Source organism: Macaca mulatta, chromosome 2 (genome assembly GCF_049350105.2).
Source record: "Macaca mulatta isolate MMU2019108-1 chromosome 2, T2T-MMU8v2.0, whole genome shotgun sequence".
Lineage (NCBI taxonomy): Eukaryota > Metazoa > Chordata > Mammalia > Primates > Cercopithecidae > Macaca > Macaca mulatta.
Window position 1 is genome coordinate 151,882,297 of NC_133407.1, and position 17,793 is coordinate 151,900,089.

General features: G+C 54.5%; 1 protein-coding gene across 23 annotated transcripts in view; it reads right to left on the reverse strand.

The window, feature by feature from the left end:
• The window catches only part of IQSEC1 (IQ motif and Sec7 domain ArfGEF 1), a 392,952-nt gene that overhangs the window by 144,887 nt on the left and 230,272 nt on the right, over positions 1-17,793 (reverse strand). For 14 of the 23 annotated variants that reach the window (XM_028843083.2, XM_077989951.1, XM_077989975.1 and 11 more), the window contains one exon: positions 8,828-8,872. In XM_028843083.2, the coding sequence (XP_028698916.1) occupies positions 8,828-8,872 (45 nt within the window). 23 annotated transcript variants of the gene reach the window in all.

Here is a 17,793-nt window from a genome sequence, read left to right on the forward strand (position 1 = left end):
AATGGGTACAAAAAATAGAAGGAATGAATGAGTAAGACCCACTATTGGATAGCACAATAGGGTGACTATAGCCAATAATAACTGAACTGTACATTTTAAAAATAATTGAAAGAATGTAATTGGATTCTTTGTAACTCGAAGGATAAATGCTTGAGGGGATGGATACCCCATTCTCCATGAAGTGTGTATTTCACGTTGCATGCCTGTATCAAAACATGTCATGTACCCCATAAATATATACACTTACTATGTACCTACAGCAATTTTAAAAAATGTGCATGGGAAATCTACACACCAAACAAGAGGGACTGTTTAGGCTTAGCTCTGGGGAAGCAGGGAGGCATCAGATTTGTGGGGTGGCCCACAGGGGTGGTCCATCACATCACTAACAGCTTATTCTGGAAGCTGGGTGATGGGTATACTACTCTCCTCCACATTTTCCTCCCACCTAAACTATTTCATTAACCAAAGTACCCTGAGGTCAGCTGGGCTCTGGGAACTTGGGAGAGGGCTCACTGCCTCCCATAATGGCCTTTGGGCCAGAGCTAAAGAGTCTACAGAGGCACCTCCCCGCAAGCAAGGCAGAACGCAGAGGCGCCCCGTGAAGATTTCTTTCCGCACCGTGAAGATTTCTTTCCAGAAATAAGCGGCTCCGCTCCTCCCCCTGCCCCAGCCTCTGGCAGAGCTCCAGGATTATTTTACATTAATTTAAGATCACTAATGAAGAATAATTAACAGCTTTGTGGGAGCCTGGCACACCCTGTGTTTAGAAGTGGTTAATTATGCATTGTCTGCAAAACACCCCTTTCATGCTCTTAAGTTTGGGATCGCTGTTTTAAACAACGGAATATGGCATCAGGCAAAAAGCCAAGTGGCTCCATTTGCAGAGCCTTCCTGGGGAAGGATCCATTTGGGTGAGCACAGCCACTTACTTGCAAAGCCCCTACTAAGTGCTGTATATTCAGTGTTTTCCCAGCATTTACCCTTGAAATCCTCACACAAGTGCGAGAGGTGAGCTAAGCATCCTTCTTCTCCCATGTTACACAGCTGTGGAGGAAAAGTGACTTTTCTAAGCTCCCTGCCACAGTGAGGTCTGACCACAAAGTCTGAGTTCTTGCCCACCTGGCTGATGCATCATCATTTCTGGTCGACAACTGCTGGAAAGATGACTGCCCCCAGCCCTCAGCATGTCATTTGCCAGGGTGGACAGCCGGAGCTGCTCAGCTGGCAGCACGCAGCCTCCACAGCTGGACCCCCTGGTTAAATCCTAGTAGCACCACGGACTGGCCATGAGCCTTTGGACAAGCTACTTCTCCCTGTGCCTTTGTTTCTTCACCTGGAAAATGGAAGAATCATGACTCCACTTCGCGGCGTTAGTGCACAGAATTGGTGCTTAGAACAATGCCTCACGTGTAACAGACGCTCACTGAGCTTCACTGCCCCACCTTCCTTTCTAGCTCTTCCCCTGACACACAACTAGGCTTCAGCCTCACCTCTGATCATTTATGCACCATGCCAGGCTTGGTCCCACCCCCATACGTTTGTTCATGCTTTGTTTTCCACCCACAGTGCCCTTCCCTGTCTGGAAAATTCCAACTCCCATATCTAGGCCCAGATCAGATGCCGCCTCCTGCAGGAAGCCTTCCAATAAGACCTCCCTCAGGCTGCTGGTACTTTGTGCACCCTCTGTTTACCCCCGTTCTTAACATTCATGAATTGTTAATAGGTCTCTTCCCTTTGTAGGTTGGGAGCTCCTCAAGGATTAGTCTCATTTGTCTTTGGAGCACAGTCAGGGTTTAAGAACAAGAGCACAGGCTCTGAGTAAGAACCTCCATAGGTCAGGGGAGGGGACAAAGGGCGCTCTCACGGGTTCCTCCTAGAGCCTGAGCCAGGCCTCTCACTCTTGGACCACGTGGCCCCCAAAGTGTGACTCTCAGCTTGCCACTTGCTTGCTAAGATCTTTCATGGGCTCCCCGCTGAATGCAGGACAAGGCCCAGGCCCTGGTCCTGAGCCCCAGTCCCTGGTACCCCTTCCCAGCTCCATGACCTCTTGCCATGACCCGAAGACACCCTTCCCTTTCAAAGCCTCTGGGTTTTTCCCACGTGGTTTCCCCTCTGCCCAGAACACCTGTGCTCCCCATCTCAGCCCAGCAAACTCCTCCAGACACTTCACCACCTGGCTCAGCTGTCAACTCCTCCATGAAGTCCCCGCACCCAGCCCTGCTCCTCTGTCAAGACTCTGACCATGACTCGTGCCTGGCCAGCTGAGCCCTGTGGAGCAGGGTCTGTCCCTCATTTGTCCCTGCCTGGCCCAGGACTGTGGCGTCTATATGGCCTGAGACTGTAGACATTCGAGAGAGATTGCATCTCGAGACAGGAAAGACGGGTCAGATCCCGTGGCCACTCTTCTGCAGTTGCCTGCTCTCTGGTTTTATTCTGCTCACCTATGCACAGGGGCTTCAATGCTTCTTTTGCAGGAGGGATGAGGATGAACAATTAAGTATATAAAGTGCCCCACTGCGGTAGACACTGAATCACTGACAGCTGGATGTGCCCTCCTGAGGCCACGTGAGCAAGCCTGGGGGCAGGGGTCGGGTGAAAGGCTATACCACAGCGCTCAGGGCCCACTGGGTGTCGGGCTCCTCTCTGATGTGGCTTGCACTAATCAGACGCAGGACAGGCCACTCTTGCTGGCACCCTCCCAAGAGCAGGGACTTCCTTTCTACAGCTGCTGTGAGACCCTCTGTGCCCTCCCCCTTTGGAGAAAGCCCACTGGAAGGGAGAAGAAAAGCTCCCACACTTTCCCAGAATTGCTCGTATGCTAATGGCCGCAGACTTCACAGAGTGTGAAATCAGGAAAAACTAATTCCCTCAGAATAGACGGGACAATTCCTTCCTCCAGGTCTTTAATAACACGCTGTTCAAGGTGACCATGGCGATGGCTCCACGATGATCTCCTGCTGGCCCAGATGCAGGTCTTTCTTGACCAAGGTGTGCACTGGAAGAACACACATGCTCGGAAGAAGCTGCCGGGGGTATGAACATTTGGGCTTGGGGTGCCTACAGCCCCTGTCACCTCAGGGAGCAGTCCCCAAATCCATGTCATCGAGTCCAAATCCCTACAGATGGGAAACTGGCTCAAAGAGGGAAAGTGACTCGCCCAAGATCGCACAGCCAGGAAAGGGACTGAACTTCGGTCTCCTGATCTCCTGACCAGGGGACCCCCAATTCTGCCTCCCCAAACCTGTGCTTAGGGAGGAGGCAGGCCAACCCCTGAATCATCCAACCCACGAGGTCAGAGCGAGTGTGCCGGGAAAGACCAGGACCCCGGACCGGTGCATCTTCCCTGCCTAGGGCTCACCCCAGCAGCACGGAACAATGAAACACAGTGCCTGGCCACAGAGCAGTCCAGGCTGACCCTTTCTCTGCAGAAACTCTACCAGTTTCAGGCCAGAGGGAGAGGAAAGAACAGTTAAGCCCAGTTGCAAAGTGAACCACGACAAATGCCGCCACTGGTCTTGGCCAGTGGCGGGGACCCTCCGCCAAGATGAGGAAGCCCTGCAGTCGGGCAGGCTCAGAGCGAACTTTCCCTCCGGGCCCCATTGCCCTAGTGGCCAAGGCTCTCCCCAGAGGGTCGACTTACCTTTTGTAGGCTCCATGCAGGGGCTGTAGGCACAGGAACTGCCAGTAATCCAGGCAAAAGGCCTTGAACTTGAGCATTTTCACCTTGTGGTCTCCAGCTGGACCACGGTAGTGTCTCCGCGGAGACACGGAGAGGGGCTGGTGGGAGGTGGAGAACCGGCCGCTTTGGCCCGCCCTGGTCCCTGCCACGGCGGCCCCCACTCACATGGCCCAGCCCGCCCGGCGCGGCTTGTACAGTACACGCCTCCAATACAAAGAACAGCCAGCACAAAAGCCTAGCAACTCATTCATGCGGCTCGCCCGGCCCGGCTCATGCTGCTGCTGTCTCTGTTAGCTGGTGCATCTGAGGGCTTCCCTGGGGGTCCCTGGGACACACCAAGGCAGCTCTGGTTGTATCAAGTTGTGGGGGCCCCCAGCCCATCATCCTGGGGGGCCTGGATGCTAGGGTTCTTGATGGTGGCTCTGCAAGTCTGTTCTTCCAACCAGGCCCTGGGGCTCTGGGTGGTGGGGCCGGCACTGGCTGGGCAGTCCTGCACCCGCCTGACTGGCCCAGAGTGGCTGAGGCCAGGAAGACCCAGGGAAAGCAGGTAGGGAGGGGGCCAGAAGACAGGCAAACACCGGCCTCTTTTGCCAGATAAATTACGTTTGGCGGAATCCCTGTTCGGCCTGTGCGAGGGAAAACTCACCATGTAGCCACATGGTGCTTGGGGTGGGGGCAGCTGGGCTCTGAAAGGCAGGCGGAGGAAGACTGACAGGGTCGCCCAGCGCCTGCCGTTGCCTGGGTGACGGGGACACATTGATAAAATCTAAAATGGAACCGCTATGACAGCCGCTCATTGGCTGCCGGCAGGGGAATCCGGTCGCTAACCAGGGAGGGGAGCGGCTGAGCTGCCGGGCCACAGACAACCAGGCGCATTGTTGGGCAGAGGGACCCCAGGCAGAACGGGTGGCCCCACGGGCCAGGGGACCTGGCAGTCACAGACAATAGGAGAGGAGGCCCCGGCCCAGCCTCACCTCTCCCCTCTTATCTCCTGGGATCTGGCTGGTCCCAGCATCTGCTCCAACCCTCCCATGGCCCATTCCCCACACACCAGCCACCCGAAAATCTGAGGCTCCAGCTCCCAGATACACTGGCCACCCACACCCCCGTAAGTCTGGCACGCCCTTGGGTTCCACGCAGTCTGCTCTCGGGCACGCTTCCTGCAGCTCCGCTCCTCCTCGCCAGTCAGGTCCCATTCCAGCACCTCTCCTGTCTAAGCTATAGCAGCCCAGCCCCCTTCAGTCACTACCCTGTCTGATTCTTTCCATGGGACAGCCCCTTCTCTGAAAGGATCCTGCTTTTGCATGTTTACTTGTTAACTGTCTTTCTCCTGACTACAAGCAACTACTCCAGGGCAGGGGCCCATCTCTTTTAAGGGCCGACCCACTACAGGGGCTCGATAATCATTTGTGGAAGGAAGGATCTTGAATAGTGTGTGAAAGGCTCTCAGAGGCACCACACTCATCCCCTCTGGCCACTTTGGGGCCCACGTTTGCACAACCCAACATCGTTTGCAAAGCAGTGGTCACATTCCATTCAGACGAGGAGGTCTTGCTACCTCTCCACTCCCCATCAGATGAAGAAACAGAGGCACAGAGAAGACCCAGAGGTGTGCACATAGAGCCCAGGAGTGCATATAGAGCCCAGGAGCCCAGGAGCTGCTGGCCAGGAGGGATGACATCCAGGCTGTCGGATGGAAGCTGGGGCCACAAAAAAGACAAGACTCTGTGTGCTTCTAGCAAGGCTGCTCAGCTTCCAAGGCCAGGCTGGGAACCAGAGGCCTGATTCCACCCCGTGCAAAGCCAAAGAACAACGTCTCCCACCTCAGGTGGCATTTTCTCAGTGTCATTAGCAAAAATGCTGCTTCTAGAGCAATGGTTCTTCACCAGTGGCATCTTGGTTATCCCCTTGCCGCAGGGACATCTGGTAATGTCTGGAGAAATTTTGGTTGTCACAAATGGGGAGAGAGTGCCAGCATCTAGTGGCATTTAGATGTCACTAAACACCTTACCATGCACAGGACAGCCCCCATACCAGAGAATGGTCCCGCCCAAAATGTCAGTAGTGCCAAGGTTGGGAGGCCTTGTCTGTAGTCACTTTCCCTTGGAGGCACCCATCCTGGATGGCTGGAGAGGGAGACCTTTCCAAATGGCTGGGTCCAAGCCTTCTACAGTACAGTCGGGGAGTGCGAGGCCAGAGGTAAAGGGGGATGCCTAGTGTCATTGTAATGGACCCAGGCTGGATGCAAGACATCCCACTTGGGCTGATAACTGGGGGTAGGCAGGGGAGACGCGATGTGCTGAGTGTGATGTGCTTGTTTGGCAAGGTAGCACAGGCGGGGCCAGCAGCCCTGAAGTGCTGCCCACTCCTCCCCCACTCCCCTACACCCCCAGAGAAGGACATTAGCTTCCCTCTCACGCTTGTGGCAGAGGAAGCCGGCTGTGCCTTTGAAAGGCGGCAATTACTGGCTGGGACCTTTGTTTCTGAATTCCTAGGCTGTGCACAGGCCTCTAGAACGTCCGAGGGTCGGGATTCTCAGAAGCTTGCCCCCAGTAGCGGAGCTGTGCTTCCACTGCACAAAAAGGGCACAGAGTTATGGTAGTGGTGGGGGTCCTGGGCCTTGTCCTGGACCTGGCACCAATGCTCTTCTGGTCTCTAGATCTCAGGTATCCTCATCTGTGAAAGGGGAACATTGATCCTGGCCCTGTCTGTGTCTGAGGCTGCTGTGAGGGTTGGGAGTCAGGACGCATGCCAAGGCAAGATGGCAGGGATGCGGCAGGCCCCACTTAGCACCTGCCTTCTGGCCACTCCTCCAGGCATGCTCCACCCCAGGGCCTCTGCACCACTCTTCCCACCAGGCTGTTGGGATGCTCCTCGCCCCTCCTGTGCTTCCAGGCCCAGAGGCCTTCCCTGGCCACCCTCCCATCTCTGTCTATTCCCTTCACCTGGATTTATTTTCTCCATAGCTCTTCACCACTTGACACATTATGTTAAAAACCAATTTCTTTGTCCGCTTGCTACCTGTGCTCCCACCTGCCACAGATGCTCTGTGAAGGCAGAGGACTGCTCAATGAGGGATCCTGAGTGCCCGACACCCGCAGGTGCTCAGGAAATATGGCAGAATGCAGAGGCTCCTACAGCCTCCACTCTGACCCCTGCTCTGTCCTCCAGGGAGTGAGGCACTGGGGCGCTGGCTCTAAGGTCAAGTGTGACTCCATCCGATGGAGGGCTGTGCAGTGAGACCCGAGTGGGCAGGGGCACAGAATCTGCTCGGCCCCCACACACCCTAGAACAAAGAGCCCCATCCACCCTCCCTTCATGCCAGAACTTTCCTGGGCTGGCCTCGAGCAGGGCACCTGACTGACCAGCTGGCAGAGTGGACAATGCAGACAGAGCTACAGTGGCGCCCATGGCATGGGTGGGTGGTGCAGAGCCCAGGCTCAGCCCCTACAGGAGCCTCCTCAGCCTCCTTCCCTGGGGCCACCCTGATGCAGGCACCCACAGGCCTGCTGGCACCCTAGGCCAGCCCATCAGGGGTGAGAGTGTGTGTACCAGTGTGAGCCTGCAAGCACATATGTGTCAAAATGGGGGCTGTGTGCCCATGTGCAAAAGTGACAATGCCAGAGTTTGACTACAGGAAGAACTGGGTGTGGGAATGTTCTGGAGTCTGTGTGTATACGTGTGTGCATGTGAGATTGTGCAATGGGCATATGAGGAGCTGTGAGTATGAGGGCAGGCAGTGTGCTATGGTGTTGGGCAGCATTCACACCAGGATACCCACATGTTCAAATCCCGGCTCTGCCCCCGCAGTCTCGAATCCTGAGCAGGTGACGTCTGTGGAGTGGGCTAACAATAGCCCTGACTTGCTGGGTGGCCATAAGGATTGTCAGCTTTCACTAAGCAAAGGAAGTACTGTTATGATGCTATGTGGGTGTGACTGTGGAGTGTCCGTGCAGAGGATCAGGTGAGTGCGTGAGCGTGTTGCTCATGTGTATACACGTGTGTACCACTTGGCTCTGTGTCCTCCAGGAGCGCACGCGGCGGGGCTGCCAGTCCCCAGCTGGCTCAGGGAAGCAGGGCCCAGATGGCCACTCCCTCACTCCCTGTAGTCCAGAGTTTCAGAGTTGGTCGCTCTGACATCTCCTTCCTGTATAGCATCTGCTGCAACCCTGACACGTGGGGCCCAGCCCTTGGTTGCTGTCTCCAAGGACAGGGCCTACTACCTTGTGAGTCTCCTTTTGGGCTTGTTCAAAAACCCCCTCTCACAGAAGCCAAGCTCTTTAGCAGGACGAAGCTCCCTCCCAAACCTCCCCCAACTCCCCTCCTCCCTCTCCATGCCCTGGCCACATCCACCCTGCACAGGTCCCCACACAGGGTCCTCCCTTCCGGGACCACTTGTTTCCGACCCCAAACAGGGGACCAGTTGACTTCTAGTCACCTCTACAACGCAGTACAGATGTCCCCTCCTCCCCAATTCACATCGATGCACTGAACACAGCCCTCTAAGTCACCCCCACTGCCAGGACAGGCTGCCTGTCACTTGTCTTTCTTGCCCACGAGACTGGAACAAGGATCTGCTGACTTCCAGTCCAGGGAGCTTTCCTCTAGGCGCAGTCTCCAATATTTTTTTCTTTTTTGTGAAAACAGAAAATGCTCTTTTTGGAAGACATCAAGATACAAAGCACACAGAAGCAGAGACCCTCAGACACCCCGGCTCCCACCAAGCGCAGCTGCATACCAATAGAAACCGTCAGGCTTCTCCCCTGGGCTGCAGCCTTGGTCGTCATGGGAACTGCCGGCTGCAGGCTGGTCCTCGGGAGACCCACCAGCCTTGGATCTCAGAGGAACTATCAGCTGCAGCCTGATCCTCCGAGGGGCCTTCAGCTGAGCTCTGGTCTTTGGGGTAGGAAGTTGGACTGCAGTCATGCTCTTTGGGGGGACCTTGATTTGAGGGGAAACTACTCCAAGCTGTAGCAGCTCTCAGGGGACATGTCAGTAGTACTCTGGTCCTTGGGGGAATTTCAGGGCCAAATGGTGGAGCTAATTTCCCCTGATGGGCTCCTAGAGGCCCGCCTCTGGGTGCAGATGGGCAGTGGGGACCTAAGGAGATCCTGGGGCAGGCTGGGGTGGATGGCAAGACAGTACCTGTAGCGGTCAGTTGAGAGGCTGCTTCCGGTGTCCAGGGAGCTCCTGAGGTGGCAAAAGCGAGACAGGGTTACTTACGGTCCCACACACAGCAAACCCCTTGGGGGCCATGTCCACTCAGGCCCCAGCAGGTGGTCCCAAGACAGGTCCTGGGGCAACTGAGCAGCCCTGGGAAGAGTGTCTGCCCCACATGCAAGAAACCATGTGCTTTCCTTCCCCCTGCTGGGTCAACGGAGAAGCTGCCTTGTCTGTAGCCCATGGCAATGTCAAGTCCCACTGCCCCTGTTCAGATGGGGAAACTGAGGCTCAAGGAGAGGAAGCACAGTGAGCAGGGTTAAAGGTCCTCTCTGGCTGCTCCAGACTTAACCTCGGGTATGTTTGACCTGAGCCACCATGCTCCTTCCCCAAAGAGCCCTGCACCAGGAATCTCAGCAGACCCATGGGTTTGGGCCCACCCAGCCTCCATGCCAGGAGCCCAGGGGCCCTGGAGCCCTGATTTCCTGCCCAGAGACCCAGCTCTGGATCTGGGCCCAGGAGCCTGGGTCCTGCCTCCTGCCTTTGACCAAGTTCGGTCTGCGCTATGGGGTGTGGGCCTGGAGCCAGCCCAACCAGGATCACATCCCACCTCCATCCATGACTAGCCATGGACTTGGTGCCTGTCCCCTCACCTCTCTGTGCCTCAGTTTCCTCATGTGTAAAATGGGAGTAGGAAAAGCAGATCTCTCACAGGGGCAACTAATGCATCGGAAAGGACTGTCTCTGCTTTGCCTGGCAGCACACCCCACCTTCTACATCTTCAGGGCATGGGGTGATGCTTTCCTAGAGGCTGGGGGCCCCATCCCAGCAACACTGCCTGTACCTGCCCACCTGGGGCGCATCAGCTATGACAGAGAACTCATCCCTAGAGACCGTGCCCTTGGAATACCCTCTCCTCCAATGCCACCTGCCTTCCTGCATGGGGCACCCACACCCCCCATCGCTGCCTCACACGCTTCTCCTGAGACCTTAGAAGTCCACGGCACAGGCCAAGCCTGGGCCTATGTTTGGCCACAGTGGGGTCTGACATTCTAGGCCCATGCTGGGTGCCTGCCATGGGTCATCCCAGCTTTAGCCTCTGTTTCCCTACTTGCTCTCATATAAGAGCCCTGCTGGACACACTCCTGGAAGGAGGCTGACCTTCCTTCCCATGTCCTATGCTGGCCTGTGATTCTGCTACTTTCTGCCTAGCTACCATCATGGCCACTGGGAGATCCCATGTTCAGCAGATTCGAATCCCCAATGCCAGGCCCTGCTCCACACGTCATCCCTTAGGGACGTGAGCGTCCATAAGGGAGGGAGCGTCCACAGCGCAATGCCTCCTTCTTCTCCAGCCCCAGCATAAGAGGCCGCAGGTGGCACCCCTCTCCCCTTGAGCCAGAACCCACCCAGGGCCACATACGGTGGGCTTAGCAGCTCTACCTGTGTGCCAATCATGCCTTGCCAAAGCTCATGAAGAAAAGAAGACATGAGGGGCGGTGCCAGGAAGCCATGAGCTCACTTCCTGGACTGGTCACAGTCCTGTGCCCAATCTGGGATGGGCAACAGGTTTTATAGGAGGGAGAGCTAGCGGGGCGGCAAGCAGGCCTTCCCTCCCTTCCAGTGCCAGAACCCATACTGGGTATGGTAAGGAATTTGGGGCTTCAGGGAGTCCTGGATCTGGACAAGAGGACCCAGCCCTCCATCCCCCAGCCTAGCCACTCAGTTGCACAGGAGCCACATGAGATGATACCAATACAATGCCACAAAGATACCACAAAATGGCGCCAGGTTCCTGGGCCCCACAGGCAGAGCCCACTATTCCCAGGCCCAGGGCTGCCCTGCCACAGCCATAGAGATTCAACTCCCCAGCTCTGATCTCACTCTGGCCACATCATGACAAACAGCAATATCTTCACCTACTGCAGGGAGCCCACCTCGGGCTATGTGTTCTTCCCACACACTTCCTCATCCAACCCTTGCATTAACCTTATGAGGTACATGGAATCATGCTCCCACTTCACAGAGGCTGAGGTATGGCTCAGGGAGACCCCATACACAGAACACCATTCCATTCTCTGCCTCCTTATTCAGACGCAAACTCCTATTCACCCTTCAAAACCCTGCTCAAATGTCAACCTCCTTCTCTGTCTACCTTGCACCCTCCCTTAGCAGACTCCTTTCTTCCTTCTTCCTTTCCTGTCTCCCTCCTTTCCTTTCTTTCTTCTCCTCTCTCTCATTTCCCTAATAATAGCAAATATTTTTTGAGCAGTTAATAAGTGGCAGGAGTGTTAACACTTCACAGGTATTAACTCATTGAGCCACGCACAGAGGTACAGTTACACCCTACATGCTGTGGTACATGGGTCCAAGGAATTGAGCTGTGTGCAATACTCTCTCTCCAACCAGACAGTACGGTCGCTGAAGTCCGCATGTGAAGATGGGAAACTGTCAGATGGATGCAACGTGCCCCGCAGGCCTGCTGTGGCCCAGTGCTAAACCCCACAGTAGGCAGTGGCCCCTGCCTGCCCTCTCCACTTCTCCCCACCTGTGTCCCTGCCCCCACTCCCCATCCCGGGAAATCCTCTGTGGCCTGGTACACTCAGCAGCTCCTCCCACCAGCTGCCTCAGTGCTCCGCCCCTCCAAGACAGTATAGCTAGGAGTGGCTCTGAATGGAGATCCTCCCTCTGTCAACCGCCCTGTTGGGTCCAAGTTGTCTGCAGCCTTGTCCAGCCAAGACTGAGGCCTTGTTCTCCCTGCCGTCCTTCTTCATCACTCAGCACAGCAGTGCACAGGCCAGGAACAGGCCCCAGTAAAAAAGGCCCAGAGTGAGGGTGCACAGGGTCCCCAGAGAGACCCTCAGCCCAGCACACCTGAATTTGGAACCAATCCCAACTGGTGTGTGCCCTGGGGATAGCAATAATAGCGCCCACCTCCCAGAGCTGTTGAGAAATGAGACAGTGCCCATAAAGTAAAAGGGCTTTGCAAACCAGAAAACGCCATTGCATGCATATTTGAGATACATCATTATTATCATTACATAGACTAGTATATATTGAGAGCTTAAAGGTTAACACATGAGTTCTAGAGCCAAGAGGGCCAGGGTTCAAATCCCAGCTGTGCCACCTACTAGTTGAGTGCCCTTGGGCAAGTTAACTAACCTCTCTGTGCCCCATTTTAGTTTTTTCATCTGTAATGTTTTGGGAAGATTAAACAGGTTAATACATTTAAAAGGCTTAAAACAGTGCCAAGAACAGAGTCAGCATTCCATAAAAGCTAGCTCTGACTAGCAAAGGACTCAAAAGATTTGTATGATATTCAATATACCTTATATTGTATTATATTACATATATTTATGTGTGATACCAACAACATACAAACAAAATATAAATGTTATAATAATATGCACACATATTTTTTAACACATTACCTCTATGTTAATAGATATTTGTTATATATATAAATATATGAGTCTCATTTTATATATGAGGGCACCGGGGCTCAGAGAGGTACAGCAACGAGCTCAGTGGCACCCAGTTTCCCTAAAGGTTTGCCAGCCCCAAGTCCAGAGCTCTGTCCACCTGCTGGAGCTGCGTCACTTCCCCTGCTTCACCCCCAGGATCTTTGGGGGATCCTGGTCCAGGCTCATGGACACAGAGCTGCCAGTCAGCTGGGCAGGGGTCCAGTCCCTCCTCCATCTTTCACCTCTGGCTCAGAGACAAGCAGCCCTTTCCAGCCATGCTGAGTGAGGCCCCCCCTCCTCTGTCCCCAGCCCCACTCCACAGCCTCCTGTGGAGGCTGCTTCCTTTCCCTTTTCAGAACCAACTGGTTGCCCCAGGCCTACACCCTGGCACTGCTTCTGAACAGCACCCGACCATTGATGCAAAGTTCAAGAGCAGGAAAAAGTGCTGGCTCTGTGCTGCACAAAGTCAGGAGAGGGCCCCCGGGGAATGGGCTGTGACTGGCAGGGGCACCACAGGGATCTTGGGGTGTGATCTGTTCTGAGGCTGGGTGCTGGTTACATGAGTGTGCTCAGTTTGTGACAATTCTACAAGCCATATGCTGATGAAGTGTGTATTTTTCTGTACATAGAAAATAATTCAATATCAATTAACACAAAGACAAAAACCAAACAGTCTGCCTCATGTTCAGTCTCCAGCACCAGCCTGGAGCAGCAGAAGCCCAGGCCTCAGGCTCAGCTGGAACTGGTGGTCATCCCCTGTCTTGCACAGCGCTTGCGAGGCCTTGGAAATCTCCCTCCCTGCCTCAGTTTCTGTCTGCTAAATGAGGAAGTGGTCAGTGTTTCTATCCTGGCTGTAGGGTAAACACCCTGGGGTGCTTTTAAGAAATACGGACGCTTAGGTCCTAATGCAGACCAAGTTCCTGCACCTAGGGCTTTAAAAAAAAAAAAAAAACTGCTTATTTTGAAATAACTATAGATGTACAGAAAGTTCCAAACAAAAAGTACAAGACCCTGTGTGCCCCTCCCCTAGCCTTTCCCAGAGATAACATCTTGCACACCTGCAGCACACCATCGATGCTAGGAAAGCCACAGCCCACTGGGCCTATAGGGACTTCACCAGTTACACACGCCTGCATGTCCCTGTGATTCCCTCTCACCCAGCTCTGTGTGGTCCCCACGATGATCCAGCAGAGGGCCGTCTCCTCACTAGGCTCCCTGGGCACCCTCCATAGCTCCCTCGCCTCTTCCCACCAGCCCTCATCCCTGGCAACTGCCCATCTCTTCTCCATCCCCATCATATTTTCATCTCTCAAGTGCCACACAAATGGAATCATCCAGTGTGCCACTTTTTAAGACTGGCTTTCTGCACTCAGCCCCATGCCCTCTGCATTCAGTCACGCTTGGGTGTGGAGGGTCCGCTCTGCCTCTCTGCTGAGCAGTGCTCCCCCGCATGGCTGGGACAGTGTATTTAACCATTCACCTGCTGAGGGCATCTGGGCAGTTTCCGGTTTGGGGGCTGTTATGACTAGGACTGCCGCAAGTGTTCTTGGACCGGTGTTTGTGTAGACGCAAGTCTTCATTCTCTGGAAGAAATGCCCAAGAGCCCAGCTGGTAGGTCATATGGTGTGTGTATGATGAGTTTTAAAAGAAACTGCCAAACCGTTTTCCAGCATGGCTGTACTACACTCCCACCAGCAACAGGTGAGTGTTAGCTGTTGTCCCTTTCTATGTTAGCCATTCGGACAGACGTACACGGTGCCATGTCGGTTTTTTTTTTTTTAAATGAAAGTTCTCACATATTTACTACTGAACCCAGCCAACCAACGCGTTCATAACATATTCAGAGAGAAAAAATACATTCCCAATAAAACATGTCCAACTCTCCAGATAGTGGTGACATTTTCAGCTTGATTTGGCAACATGATTGTGACCCTGAGACAGCACCAATATGTGTGCCATCTCATGTGTAATTCTTTATAGACCCAGCTTGGTTCTTCTCCAATGTCTCCTTTTGGAGTTGTGCCTGATTTTATTACCAGTTTTCATCCAAATCCACGGGGGAATGGGATGATTTTGCTTTATTTTCTTGGCCGGAAATCACTTACTCCTGAAAGTCTTATGGGAAGACAAGGCGAGAAGTGGAGTCAAGCACACACCACAATGATGGAGAAAGGAAGAGAGGGGGCTGGCTGTGGTTTTAACCTCGTTTCCCTGTGCGGATGCTGCTACCCATCCTTCCATGAGCTTCTCTGCCACCTGCACGTCATCCTTGCTGGAGCATCTATGTGTACCATCTGCTTCAGAAGCTCCCAGACCTAACGCAGAATCAGTGAATCCCCTCGAGCCTCCCAAGCTTAGACAGTTCTGCCATTTTAAAAGAACCCATTTGCTGCCTTAAGAATTCTTCCAGAACATCCTGTGCTTTCTGGAAGGAACAACTGGATCCGGGCCTCAGGGCGGGGTCCAGGTGGCCAAAGGCAGCTCTGAGTTGTCTCAGCCAGATGATGACCTTGTGTGTTCCTGAGAGGGAATGGGAGGAAAAGGGAAAGAAGGCAGGGACCACGGGGAGAAGGGAGACTTTGGGAGTCAGCTCACAGCCCCGGCAGCTGCCATGACTGGGTTCGCCATGGACAACCCGCGAGTGGGCTGGGTCTGTGGTTTCGGGTGAGGGCATGACCTGGGAGGGGCTCGAGGAAGGGATGCTTCAGACTGCTACAGGCCCCAGAACGGGTTGTATGAGTAATTTGCCTCAGTTTCCAAAGGGGTGGGGAGGACACAGACCTCTCTGTTCCACTGCCCCCTCCCTCTTACTAAATAAGTCGCATATATTCACTGTACTAACTTTAGAAAATAACAGTGAAGCACAACAAGAAAAATAAAATTATCCACCATTCCAACTCCCTGGGGATACCCCAGTGTTAATATTTGACGAGATTTTCTGGCTGTGCCTGTGTCTGGATGTAGATGTGTTTTAGTTACACAAAAATACGCTTCACTCTGTGAAACACTTTCCCCCACTTCGCACCGTCTCTCGAGTGTGTTTCTGGGTCTGGAAGCATTCCTCCCCTCGCCCCATGGAAAGCTGGTGGAGCCTGGCAGGCACTCCCCTGCCCACGGTGGGTGTTGAGCTTGGCTGTCTCTCTCGTTGGTCCTGGTAAACAAGGCAGTGGCTTCAATAGGGTTTCTGTGCACAGCCACAGTCTATCCTTTAGGACCAATTCCTGGCATGGCTGGGGCACAGGAGGGATGTTTTTTGGGCTCTGGGTACACCCGGATGTCCACCCAGAGGTGGCACCAACAACACACTCCTACCAGCAACTGACTGTGAGTGCTGGACCATTCTTAGGGCTCCAGAAGTTTCTCTGTTTGGGGCAGAGGCGGGGGCAAGGGAGGAAGCGGTGGGCACCCTTCTACCCTGTCCCCCACACACCAGGCCCTGGCCCTGCGGTTTACATGTCAGCCATTGGTGTCCACAGCCAAGCTATGAGCTGTGTCACAGACGAAGTGAACAAGAGCATGCTGGGTCTGCATTCCTGGCCTCCCTGCTACCCCACCATGTTGCCAGAGAGACGGGAGCCTAACAGCGATGCCAGGTCTCCCAGGCTCACTGTGCCCTTTGAGCTCAGGGAGGGGATGCAGTCATCCCTCCTCTCTGGGCTTCCTGAGGCTGAGGCGCAGAGAAGTGAAGAGGTGGCCTCTGGACTTGAGCCCAGGAAAGCCACTGGGTCACCTTGCGGTCTCATTCCATGATCCCCGAGGGGTGAGGCTGTTTGCCAGTGTCACATGGTGGGACCCCAGGAGCCACGGTGGGGCACTTGGGTCAGACGGACCCTGTTGGGCTTCCCAGTGCAGGCCTCAAAAGTCACATGACCCTGCCTGAGCCTCAGTTTCCTCATTTGTAAAACGGGCTGATTAGAGGTTACAGTGAGGCTCCCAGGAGCTGACGGCTGGAGGCGCCTCGTAAACTGGCCTGAGGGGTTGCTACACTGGTTCACGCCCGCCTGTCCTGCCCAGGCCTCCCAAGCTCTGAGAAGGCCACAGAAGGCTCCTGTCCACCCACTGCCAGCCTTCCTGTCCTGGCTCTGGGCCACAGACCGCCCTGCCTGTGGGCCTGGGGCCCCATCACTGGGCACAGTGAGGCGATTGTCCCAGGGTTGGCCTCCACACCCCTCCATCCTGCCAAATTGCCCTGCCCAGGAGCTCAGCCCGCCTATGTCTGGAACACTCCCTCCTGTGGGGGCAGACAGGGGTCTCAGTGAGGTCTTCCTGGACAGAGAGCCCAGGGTAGCGAGGCAGAAGCCCTGGGGTGAGACCTGTCTGGGCCTGAGTTTCCCCATCAGTGTCATGAGGAGTTTGTCTAGAGAAGCAGTTACTAACTTTGGCAGGGAGAGTCTCAGGCCACTTTGAAACGAAGCTTCATTCAACCTAGTCTCCACGCAGCCCCCACTTTAAGGTCTAAGAGCTTAGTACTAATTCATTTCATGCTCACAACCACCCTGTGACACAAGATATTCTCCTTCCCACTTTACAGATGTGAAAACGGAGGCACCTAGCCATGATCAGAGGCATGACTCAAAGAGTGAATAGGACAGATGCCTTCACCACCCACATAGGGCAGGGACACAGGCAAAATACACGAACAATATAACCTCAAGGGATCCAGAAAGTAATACCAGGAGACAGTGGATGGGTAGGGTGGCGAAGCAGGGGGCTGCCCCCACTAACCTGGTCCAGAGCTGCCTCAAGGAAGAGGCGACCACTGAGCCAAGGTCACAGAGGGAGTACGTGCTGTGCAAGGGGCCAGCAAGGACAAAAGCTTGCAGAGTGACCTCGGAACATCCTGGCGGAGTGGCCCTGGGACGCAGGGTCCAGGTCCAGCGTGGGCCAGGCCAGGCATCTACTGCAGGAACGAAGGCCTGGCTTTCATAGAGAGGCCCACCTGGACCGTCACACCTGCCAAGTAGCACCACCAAGATGTCCCCCCAACCACCATCCCAGCTTCTTCTGTGACCCCCAAAGGCTCCACTAAGGACTCTCTTCTTAAGGCAGCAGCACAAGTCATGAGTGTCTCGGGTCAGGGCATGTCCAACTTCTCCTGGGCTTGTCCGGGTGGGACCAAGGCCTCACCATGTGGCCTGGAGCCTGACCAAGCCTGTGCATCAGTGTCCTTTGGTCCCGAGTCCAGGACTGCTGCCAAGTCCTGTTCATTCTAGGCCCAATTCACTGACGGGCAAGAAGCAGAGAGAAACCTTAGTCTAGTACAGGCTTGGGGGAGCGTGTACCTGCAATCTTTGGAGTTCAGCGCTCCCAATCTCAACTCCTTGCCCTGAAAGAACCATCTGGCACCACCCCATCTACAGGGCAAATACAGCTTCCAGCAAACCCTCTGGGGTCCACCTGGCCTTTCTGAGGGGTCCTTCCTGGGTTTTCAGCCTCACCTCCTTCAGGTGTCAGACCCTTCAGGTGCTGACAGGATCTCATTTAATC